General features: G+C 40.8%; 1 protein-coding gene across 1 annotated transcript in view; it reads left to right on the plus strand.

Annotated features, from left to right (window-relative positions):
- vps13b (vacuolar protein sorting 13 homolog B) overlaps nt 1-12,597 on the plus strand; it is a 343,085-nt gene that overhangs the window by 289,629 nt on the left and 40,859 nt on the right. The window contains exon 45 of the mRNA XM_019856211.1: nt 5,141-5,302. Coding sequence (XP_019711770.1) covers nt 5,141-5,302 — 162 coding nt within the window. The remainder of the gene's footprint in view (nt 1-5,140; nt 5,303-12,597) is intronic.

Genomic DNA, 12,597 nt, shown 5'->3' on the forward strand with positions numbered 1-12,597 from the left:
TGTGTATTGCATACATGCATACCCAGAGAGAGAGAGCGAGAGAGAGAGAGAGAGCGAGAGAGAGAGAGAGAGCGAGAGAGAGAGAGAGAGCGAGAGAGAGAGAGAGAGCGAGAGAGAGAGAGAGAGCGAGAGAGAGAGAGAGAGCGAGAGAGAGAGAGAGAGCGAGAGAGAGAGAGAGAGCGAGAGAGAGAGAGAGAGCGAGAGAGAGAGAGAGAGCGAGAGAGAGAGAGAGAGCGAGAGAGAGAGAGAGAGCGAGAGAGAGAGAGAGAGCGAGAGAGAGAGAGAGAGCGAGAGAGAGAGAGAGAGCGAGAGAGAGAGAGAGAGCGAGAGAGAGAGAGAGAGCGAGAGAGAGAGAGAGAGCGAGAGAGAGAGAGAGAGCGAGAGAGAGAGAGAGAGCGAGAGAGAGAGAGAGAGCGAGAGAGAGAGAGAGAGCGAGAGAGAGAGAGAGAGCGAGAGAGAGAGAGAGAGCGAGAGAGAGAGAGAGAGCGAGAGAGAGAGAGAGAGACACACACACACACACACACACACATACATATAACGTGTGTTCCTTTGCAAATTGAAACAATGTGTCAAAAGATAGTTTTCCCGGTAGTAGCAGATATATGGGTGCGAGTGATCTATAGAAGAATATTGAGATCAGAGGTGTTTCACGGCTGCCTCAGTGCGGCTCACAGATGTTGTACATTTTTATTAGAATAAAGCCCTTGCGATGTATCATCGTGGTTTCAAGGAGGTCCCATCATACATAACAATTATCTAAGTAAAAGCCAAGCTGAGGGAACACAAGACGAGACCCAATAGCATATACAGTACAGTACATGTACATAAAATACAGCCATCTGTAGAATGTCACACAAATCCAGAGACAAACAAAAAGCGCATTGTAAATTGGACAGTGATTTCTGAGAAAAGAACAATCAATGATAAATCTGCAGAGTAGAAGCAGTTTATTAAAAACAAACAAACAAGAAATCATCCCAATCTGTGATTGGGGGTATTAGTTTGTCTTCATATAAGTTTATACTGGTTACTGTATATTGATTTTAAATATGTCATTTAAAATTTCTGAATCTAACTTTTGAATGAGGTACTTGAGCTGATGAATTTAATGTCGACAAGTACCATCATTCCAAGTTATAACAAACTTGCCAGATCTGGTTTTAAGTTTTTGCTTGGTGCCAAAAAGCATACCATAGGATTAAAAAAAAAAGAGTAATAGACAACTTTGTCATGATTTAGACTGAAGATCAGTTTGAATTTGTAGCAGATCCTGATCGGATGTATATATTACAGTTCCATTCGCATTAAAAAAAAATGACAAAAGCACGAACTCAATATTGCTAGTAGTTTATCGATAGATGGAGAAGTGGTCCTAATATTAATCCCTGGGGCACCCCTTTATTTTGAATAAACATTTGTTTTTGTTATGAGGATGCGCACTGAACCAAACAACTGCTGTTGAAGAAAAGCCAATGGCATCAAGTTTGTTTCGAAGTGAATCACGACCAAATAAATTAAACCTTTTTGTGAGATCGATAACTGTGGCCCCTGTAAGATTTTCATGATAAATAGCAGAGAATTTATCTTTTGTGAATTTGAGTACAGCCGTGATGTATGATGCTTAGACATTAAGCCAAATTGAAATTTTGATAAGTTAAACGATATTGACAGTTATAATGCAGTGTACAAGTTAACTATAAAAGAGCTTTTCAAATACTTTTGCAATGGAATCAGATAATGGATATAGGACACTTGTTGGTGATGTCAACAACATCACAACCGCTATTTTGAGAAGTGATGTGTGCATGTTTCCACATAAGAGGTCGCCCACAGGTTTCATCATAGATCAGGAGTGCCCAACCTTTTTTGAACCAAGATCTTCTTTTAAAGTAGCCAACCTCCTGCGATTGACTAATGCGTGCATGCGCATTTGCGTACGCATGCTTATTCATAACTAACTGAACTACAGTAACATGAATGAAACAGCAAAAATAAACCAGACACAAGACAGGGAGAGTTAAAGAAAAAAAAAAAAGAAAAGAAAATGCCGCCTACCTATTGGGAGACCTGACATGGGAACTCAGGGACGCACTTCAAAATGCGTGGCTTGTAAAGTGCAGGAACATCATATCGTAGCATGTGTACATTTTAAAATGAATGCCACTCCAAATTCCCTTTCTTTCAATGCCATCGTTGTATTGCAGATCAAACAAACAAGCTTTGAGTCAGAAATAAACCAAAAAAGTATGCATATGTTAATGTTCAGGGCTTCTCTTTTCTTCTCTGATCACGAGCTGCAAGAATCTGCTGACTGCATCCCAAAAAAACATTTCAACATGGTTTAAAAGTCGAAAATTATAGTTGAAGTCATAGGTTGTCTGTGCCCACACCAGTCTAAACGTGGTATTCTATTTAATATTGCGTTTGTGGGATAAGAATTAAGATTTTCATCCATCTCAGGGTGCTGACATTTTGACATTCTACCACCCTCTGCTGTCAGCTGAAATTGACATCAAAGTGCCCTCGGGTTCGCATTGCGAATGTCACGTGACCAAGCCCAGAAAACAGGTGAACTGTGATGTTTCCAGTGTGGGCGAGCAGTGCAGAGAATGCTTTGCAGTGGCGTTGAGAGTTTTTGACTTTTTATGCTCATCTGTTTGGCCACTCCTTATGTAGATGAGTGTAGTTCTATATGTCCATTTCACAGGCTTCACTCTCTGGTTTCATATTTTATGAGTTCTTAGTTTGAGTGGGTATCATTTACAATTTGAATTCCAGACATTTTATGAGTATGCTTCTTTGTGCCACTTGCATCGGGCTCTGAATACTCAAGTAATAGCATCTGAGTTGATAAGTGAAATTGATAGCTTGATTCCTGGTGCATAAAATGACAGTTGTCGTCATTTCATCCTGCGACGAGGTGTATCATAATTTGCTTTCTTTTCAAATGTGTTTTTGTTGTTATTTTTTTCCCTCATGTTGATACACTTAATATCAGCGGATATAAAATAGGCGACCGCAATCACGGGAGGAAGCTGTTGTGACGTGCCCAACATGTTAGCTTGTGAACTTAAGTAGAAAGACGATACCATCAAAGGGCGGGATTAGCGAGATCGCACCAGGAAGTTTGTAAATGTGCAGTGTCAGATTTGATAGGGAGCACGTATACCGTTCCACTGTAAAACTGGAAGTGGATTCGAAACCAATGCAGCTGTCTCAGTTCTCTTTTACTCAACTCTCTCTCTCGCTCTTTCGCTCTCTTGTATTCCCTCACTCCCTCCATCCCTGGCTCCCGCCGTTCCTCCCTCCCTCTCCCGTAGACACCCATCATCAAATGCTGTTTCAACGGTTTAAACTTTCCCATCCGTTTTCAATAGGCTCAACAACCTCAGGACCTTAAACGTGCTTGGCAGTCAGACTCGAAGCTTTTACTGCCAGCCTCTTTATAACCACCAACCCTTCTGCCATTTGAGAGTCTGTCATTTCTTTGGAGTATTGGGGTAGCAGTAAATAAGATGCTGGGAGGGGTGCCCATGAGAGGTCCCCTTTGGGTTGAAATTCTTTGTATGGAGCTCAAAATAAAATTAGAAATTATACATAAGCGGTTTGGATAATGGACGGACGGCTATTTTGCCTATAAACTCTGTTTGATTCCATCAAAGGGACGGAGGAGTACAAGGCATCCATCCCTGCATGACACATATTGGTTTTCTCATTGATCCATAGAGATCAGATTCGAAACGTAGTTTCACAATTCCCGACTAAAGTGCCCTCTTTGTTTAATCCTTTTTTTCTAGATACATCAAGACAGTCCTGAGCACGTCATAGAGTTGCTGTTTCCAATTACCTGACATTTTTGTGCTATCCAAATAAGGACTCATCTAGAAATAATTCTATATGATCATTATATGATTGCTGAAACAACAAATGAGATGGTCGTAGAGCTGAACAATTTCTGACCAAAATTGCGATTCCAGACGTGATTACCAAAGCTTTTGGGTTTTTTTTTTTTTTGTTTGTTTTGTCTTTGTATTTGCAGCGCTCCTGACTGACCCAGAATCTGATATATCAGCTATAATCTGAATGTGAAAATGCCAAATTTGAATGGAAAAAAGCAGAGAGAAGAATCAGTCAATATATCTGGCTCTTTTAACAAGAAATATTTAGTTTTCACATTTGAATAGCTTGATACTTCTTGATATTTTTTTACACTTTTTGTCACAATCCATCTAGTATGTAATGTGAAGGTATCCGATTTGTAGCATGTCATGAATTTTACGCCCGATCATTCAGGCCACGTTTTCTGAAGTCAATATGTGTGTGACATAAATATGAAAAACTAATTTCAAATTTACTCGAGCTGGGCAATATGACTGAAAAGTATAAAATACGTGATGGAAGTATTTCATATTGGTCAGTATCGGTATGTATTGATTTTTTTTTCTAATAAGTACACAGAGATAAAAGGCTGAATTTGGGTAATTTTATTTTAACATATAGTCCTTCATCTTTATTAAAGAAGTCAACACAACTATGAAAAAGTCAAATAAACTGGTTAAATCAATTCAAACAATGAAATAAATGCCTTTTTAAACAATGTGCTTTGTCGGGCTAAATCACAATTCAATCTGTGCTTCAAGTCATTCGGCCCTCAATGCCGGCCTAAGATTTGTGCACTGCTCTTTATACTTGTCATAGTGGTTAAAATATAAATTAAGATTAACTGGTTGAGTTACCAAAACAATTGTTTTATACTCCTTTAGGAAGTAGGATGTCTGAAAGTCAAGTATTTCTTAAGTCGAGAAACCAGGATGGCTCTCAAGTTCATTCCAGGCAGTATCCTGGTTAGCTGTCAGCCTGTGATTTGTTTTACTCCCCTGTTGGGGTTATGTTGCTCCCACAGATGAACTCATCACAATCTCCTACTGACTCACAGCTGACCTGGCAAGGTCCCTTTTATTTTTTTTTCTTGAAGATCAAGAACCCATACGCTGCTAGCTTGGTGTTGTAAACGCGCTTGCAAGCTGGGCACAATTCATGATTCCGAGCCTAAGCGCTTTCTCCTGTCACATTCCCTAATTAATCAATCAATCCAATCTTCACTCTAACCTCGAACCACCATTGTACTGCTCATTTACAGAATGGAAACCCAGAGGCTGAGGAACTACTTTACAGCCACTATGTCATCTGTAATGATACCCATGAGACTCTGCGCTTTGGCCAGGTGGACACAGATGAGAATGTGCTACTGGCAAGCCTCCACAGCCACCAGTACAGCTGGAGATCCCACAAATCTCCCCAGGTAACGCAAACACACAAAAGCTGGGAATTACCTGACACTCAGAGCTCTCTGGATTTGCTTGTTTTTACAACTTCTCCACCATTTATAAAGTTAATTAATTAATGCATGCCCCCCTGAAGAAACATGACAAATGTGTTGTTTACATCACAGCCATGCAGAGAATTAATACTGTGATAAACAGCAAACTGGTCATCATGACTTGGTGTATATCAGATATTTCCAGACAAGGCGTGGGCATTTCCTTCAGCAACTATGGTGAAAATATCCACTGGCGTAATTGAGAGGGTTTGTTTTTTTCTTTTTCTTTTTTTCCTGTTTTTACATCGATGTATATGTATTAATGTAGATGTATTTTTACTCATGGATGTGGCAGCATTCCAACGCAAAATCAGGTGTCAATCACAAATATAATGAATTAGTTATAATTCATTATATTTGTTATATTTGTTATAATGAATTATTCTTAGGTTTGGTTTTTGCCTGTGTCAACCTCAACTAAGGTTGATTCTGGGTTCTGGTTTGGGTTTCCGCCATGGGGTATGACCTCATACCAATGTGAGTTTGCACATCCATTCACCCACCCAACCATCCATCCATTTTCTATACCGCTCGTTCTCATTTGTGTCACGGGTGAGTTGCAGCCTCTCCCAACTGTCAAGAGGCGGGGAATATCCTGAATTGCTCTCCACTCAGTCATAGGGCACACAACTATTCACGCTCACATTCACACCCGAGGACAATTTAGAGTCATCTATTAACCTAACATGCGCATTTTTCGAATATGGAAAACCCACACGAGCAGAAATAGAATGAGCAAACTGCACAAGAAGGCCCGAAATTAGCTTTAACCTCAGAACCCGACACCCATGAGGCAAACATGCTAACTCCGTCACCCCTTCTCCCAACTTTTCATTCCATTCCAGAAGTGATGTTTCTCTGTTGACCTCTCATTTCATAGTTACTGCAGGTCCGTCTTTTACACTCATGCGGTTGGAACCCTTAACAGGAGGCGTCAAAATTGTGGTTCGACGTCGATTTGTTAATGTGGTACTATAGCTTTTGACAATATAAACTCAAAAAGGTAAATACCGTCCCAAACAGAGCGTAACTGTACTGCGTGGTGGACACAGTGTTCCTTTCGTCTTTCTGTCTGTGCCCAGACAGTGTTGGTAAGGAAGATTGATGATATTTAACCCGTTGTGGTTTTGAGGTTGAGTGGAGGGTGGGTTTGGCTGCTCAGAGCATAAACGTGTGGGCTCGTCGAACACATGTACTCTACGGCAAGTGTGAGAAAATCAACGTTGAGTAAAGACTTGGCTCTAATTACTCACAGTAAGTCAGGTTGTATTAATCATTCACGATGGTTAAGCTGTGCACTTACATCATTTCAAACACCCACTCGGGAGCTTGCAATCTGGCATATTGGCACGGCAAAACATCACATCTCATGTCTGAAGCGAGTCAAAATGACCTCTGTATCTTCATGATGTCTCTTAAGAAACATTGTCCAGTGATAAATAATGCGATTCCAAGATGCTTTTGTCATATGTTATTCTATCATGCGTTTGTGATACAGACTGTTAAATATGTGTTCTCGAGATGAGCATGATTTGTGAAAGTAGATAAATAAGTAAGTGCAAGTCTGCCAAAACAATCAGCTAACTTATTAAGCTTGATGATAAGTGTGTAACCGCCTGTCTGCCTTAGGACGCGCACGTAATTATTTTTCAGGGTTACACAAATAATCAAACTGATAGAAAGAGTTGTATTTCCTTAATGGCTGCCTGGAGGTTTGTTTTTGTTGCTTTTACAAATCATTTCCCAACAGTCTTAATTGGTTGCACTATTTTGCTGTACATACCTAGCTGCTTCGGAGAGTCTCTGAAACAAGTGAACACGATGAGCCATTAATCCCTCGGGACATCTCCTCTGTTAACACAGCGCAGTAATGTGTGTAGTGCAGGACAATGTTACTTTCTTTGACTTAATTTATGAATTCATTTTAATAGTGCATGACCTTTGCATTCCTCGTTCGTTCTCTTCCAACTGCAGTCTCATTTCCCGATTTCCCTAATATCATCACCAGAACGCTACAAATGACATTTTAGTTTGGCACCCATCGTGTAATGCCGTTTAGTTGTGCTCTTTAAAAACAGCAACACAGATGAGAGAAATCTCTTGGAGACACTAAACACCGCGCAGGGTGTATCAAAAACTAAAAGGCTTTTTCATGACATCTTCCTTCTAATCAAAAAGGGGGAAGAAGCTAAGACATTAATACTACCCAAAATAAAAGATGACAAAAAAACATCCAATGCACAAATTCATGAAACATTTTTAGATTATTTTAAATGTTTTTCTAATAGTGATGACCTAGAGCTATATTTTACAAGCAGAGAAGCAACAACAATGATAATACGACAGAATGTGCTGAAGAAAACTGAGCAACATTGAGGAGGAACATCATTTAACAATTAGAACAGTAACTATGTTGTCAACTTCCTTCGCTATATTTTGGTTCATCTTTTTTTCCCAAGCGATTGTTTGTTATGGGTTTTTTTATAATTGCACTTACTGTAAAGACCTTGCATGTGGTGTAGAAGAGCTACAGTTGCCAATGTCATTTTCAGATGTTTGACTGGCTGGAGAACAGTAAAACAGTGATTAAGCATTCTTCCGCAGAAGCTGCGGTTAACTCAGGTCTCACCAAGGCACTCACTGACAGCATACGGCACTGCACCGGTTCCCCGCTTCTTAAAGGCTTGGACATGGACAGTATTTTGTTGACATGCTATGCTTTCCGTTTGTTTATATTTAGGTGTACATGTACATGTGTTGTTTTTTTTTTTTTAAATGGTCACGAAAAAAACTCAAGACACAAATTTTCAAATTTTGAGTTTTTAGCTTGGCACAAACTCAAAGTAGTGACTCAATTTCAGGCTTGAAAACCTGAATCTCCCTGACTGTCACGTGATTTCACTCCCTCAGATGGGAATGTGAAGTTGAAGTCTCCCATGATGCCTTCCTCTGTCCAAGCTGTAACTATCAGTTTCCCTTTCTCACCACAATGTACAGTTAATTGTTGAGTGTCTTGATTGAGTACTGCGGTGTTAGGAATCAGGTGTCCTCCTATATTTTATTATTTATTAACTAATACTTTTATTGAGCGCATAATACGTGTATGTGATTGAGTCACTGTGGCTGAGAGCACACGTGTGTGCTCTTTAATGAAGTCTTGTCAGTTCTTTCCCACAGCTGCAAACAGGAGCTGACGAACTGCTCGTGCCTTTTGGCGCTGAAGGTGTTGTGCTTGAAAATATTGTTGCCACCTTCAAGTAGTCACTTTTTATGATTTTTGATGAGTAACTGTCGTCTGATTACCTGACTGGTGAAAGTAGCATAGATAAGTTGTTGGAAAAAAATTGGAGTTTACTGGCATCATGGCATACTGATCATATTGTCCATGCCCTCTTTCTGACCAAGCTTTTTTTCCATGTATGTACAATAGATCCTCTCACCTCTCCTGTTCATCGTCCTTTTTTTTTTTTTTTACTCTGCATGAAAATCGGGGCCTTCAGCCTTTCCTCATGCCTCTGGTATGATGTCTGCGTCTGAGCTGAAATGTCCCACAGGCGCATGCAAAATCATTTTCTGCTGTAAAACTATCAGTTCCCTTCCCTTGAATTCTTTATTATTTCTCTGCAAATCCCCTGAGAACTCACAAAATGAGATGGGTGTGCAGGGGTAGGGGAGGCAATGGGAGTTTGGGGCAGAATGAATTGGATTAATCAAAGAAACTGTAAGAGTTGTAAAATCCACTGGGAAGAGAGAAACAAAAAAAACAAAGGCAAAGAGGCAGAGATAATGCTCACTGGTCCAGAGAACCCACAATGACAACAAAGACGAAACTCAGTACGGTAGTAGCTTGACTTGAGTGCACCACCTTGTGAGTTTCCTGAGTTACAAGCCATTGGCCGTTTTTTTTTTTGTTTTTTTTTTAATGAGGGCGTCGGAGGTCAGATCGGTGGAGCATGCACAAACATATACTCTCTTGCTAGTTGAAGGCGGCAAATGCCACAACATCCACCTAGCATCCTGTTTCTCATTCACAATTTTTAAAAGTTGACTTATGAACTTTGTCGAGGAACAGCTCAAACGCATAAGTCAAGGTAGCACTGTACTACTACTTTGCTCTGAAATGACTCTCTCAATGTTTCTGCTGCTCTCAATCTTTTCTCCATTAAATGTGCCTCCTTAGAGTGTCCATCAGCCACAAGCGTAAAAATAAATTCAGGACAGCCTCATTCTCCTCCGTTGATGCTGTTTTTTAATACATGTCATTCCGAGTGATGCATTAAATGCTCCGTCGGTTTCTGCTTTGTCCCACAGCGCTAATTTGAAACAAACCTCTGAAACCGAGGCAAATCGAGCATGGACAAGTGCGGAAACGGTGTTCATGCAGCATTATTTCTCATACTTCCACCTGTTCTCACCTAATAGATGTACTTATAAAGAAGAAGGACAGAAGACAATTCCTTGAACTGAGCGGAACATCTACGTATGTGCTTGTGTTCACGGGGATAGCGTATAGTGTTAACGTCTGAAATAGAAGTGAGTAATGTGTCTGACTCCGAGCAGTCAAATCAGACAACACTTGCCATGATGTTGACATACCTCTGCATATGTGTCACTTCTCTCCCATGGAACACTCCAGCAGAGTGTTTTCTCAGTGAAACGCGAACCTTAACTCAGGTCACACTCGCGCTCAGTGCTCCTGTGTTTTTTGGGGTTTTTTTTACCGCTGTTTCTTCTACCAATCATAACCATAAATTGCATTCAAAAGGACAAATGAGGCAGTCACGTTCTCCAGGTCGGCTATTCCCCGACCCTTACGCACACCTACACGTGATCAAATCTGTCCTGCAATCTGGAGACTGTCAGTGCTCGAAGTCTAGTGGTGCTCGGCTGTAAAGCCCCGCATGCCTTCACACCCCAGCAGTTACCAACCAAGGCAATGTATATTTACAGTATACTGTATCATAGAATACGAGCCATCTATTGATTAACAACATCCATTAAAAACTCATCATTGCGTCGTGCTGTACATACTTTATATTTAGAAGCACTTAACATCGATTCCTCTCACACACCACCGTGTTGTTTTTCAGGACTCTGGCGTGTGGTGTGGATAGTTGAAATATCTGGCTACTCAGTACAGGAAGCAGCCTGGCTGATAAAAAAAATCCTTGTGGTTCTTGTGGTTCAGCGGGGAGAGGGGTGTAGAAAGCCCCCAGAATTTTGGGCTTTCAAGTGCCTACAAGGAATTATCAGAATTTGAATACACAGTGATTTACTCCAGCGGCAGTCTTCTTTGGTTGACTCTTTGTAGTGATTGCTGTTCCCTAAAAATCTAATAGTTCGAGCGTGAGCAATAGTGATCATCAGTTCAATCATCCCCAGGCTGACATTATAAACCGTTGTGGGAAAAGTGAGTGTTGGGAGGTTCTTTGAGTAACATCACAAACGGCTCCACTGGAGCTGCTACTTGGCCTAAAAATCAGACTGTGATCTTACTGGGCAGCTCCAGATGGGTTGAACCGTGGACAGTGATCAGCACATAGACAAGACAAAACAATATTGCTCTGTTAGAACCTTACCTAGAAATATATTTGTTTTTGTCTCAAAAAAAGATGAGGACAATTCTGACAGTACCGTAGTACTAGAAGGTGAACTGGGCAAATATGAAAAAAAAGTTGGTTGCATTTGCTTCGGTTTCAAATTGCTGTTTTCCGACACCACAATAATTTGTTTGAAACCAGTCAATCAATAAGGTGTAAACTTCACCGTTAATTTGAGAGGTTTTACCAAATTAATTTATTTTCCACTTCAGAATCCGGTTTTCAGTGTCTCAAAAGTATTTGGACCAGCACGTCATTTTGTGGAGACCAAGTAAATTCTGTGTGCCCTCCCTGAAGAAGCAGTGACAGGTCATCACTGGAGCCATCTTCACTCTGCTTATTTGTGGTGCTTGCTGCATTTACCTTTACTTTCAGTAAAGGAAAAGCTAGGGGTTCTCAAACTTTTTGGGGCCGGGGACTCCTTTCAGGAGCGAAATGGAGAAACGCCAATGAAACATTATCACGAAATGGCATGGGCATTACGGTATTTATTTTGTGGACTCTTTAATCCTAAATATTCATGACCTGTTATATAGAAAGGGACAAGTGACTTTAATTTGTGCGAAAAACAGACATGAGCGGACTCATTTTCTGGCATACAACAAAAGCTGGAGCTGCACAATATATCAAATAGAATGTTGTCATTGCGATAATGGCCTGTGCAATAAGAGTTTCAGAAAAATATGCTTTCATACGGATTTGCATGCTTTTATCTGACTTTCACCAATTAGATGCAACCTTAAATGCACTTTGCCATCCAATAAGCCAATAGTATCAAGGGCCTTGCTAAACTTAATTAGCTAACACATGGGTCCCCAACCAGTAGATCGCGATCAACCGGTAGCCCGCGGACTGGTCCCAAGTATTGTCCCATGTACTGCTTCCCAAAAAATGCAACCATGTACTCCGATGTTAGCAAAGTTGTTGACGTGGCAGCAGTGTGTCAGCAGCATGCGCCGCAGCAGCATGCGCCGCGTGCACAGATCCACATCACTAATGGCCACGTGTAATTCGACAGCTTGGTCAAGTCCTGTCTCCACGAGTGAAAGTATAATAGATCTTCAAATCGCTGCCTGCTTATTTTTCTTCACATGGAAGCTAGTGGACGCCATCTCCTCGTCACCAACACTCGAGTGCCAACCTTCATCCTCACGGCAACAAAAACACTCCTCTGTTTTTGTACGATGGCACGAGGGGAGCAGAGCTTTCAGTTCAACTTAACTCCTGAGACTACAGGGTTAAACTACGTTTCCCGTCTATGCTGCTTGCACGCTTATGATTTGGCACGATAGAAATAAAATGGAACTGAATTGAATTGGCTTACCACGGTGTCGAGTTTGTATCTAACACGTCCGAGCAATATATATCAATAATGATTGTACATTGTTGCATACGCATTTTCCCAACACTCCCTTTGTTCACCATCCAACCTTTCATCAAAACACTCCAATTCCTTCCATTCCCTGGCGCCTGAGCTCAACTTTATGAAAACTACAATGAGAACAGTCAGCCTCCTTCATCACCACCCCGTTTTTACTGTTTTATCTCAGTATTCTTTAATCCCTCTCATCACTCTAAATTCTATCAGCCCAATATTTACTTAGGAGAATTGTTTTT

Source organism: Hippocampus comes, unplaced genomic scaffold (assembly GCF_001891065.2).
Source record: "Hippocampus comes isolate QL1 unplaced genomic scaffold, H_comes_QL1_v1.1 scaffold327, whole genome shotgun sequence".
Classification (NCBI taxonomy): domain Eukaryota; kingdom Metazoa; phylum Chordata; class Actinopteri; order Syngnathiformes; family Syngnathidae; genus Hippocampus; species Hippocampus comes.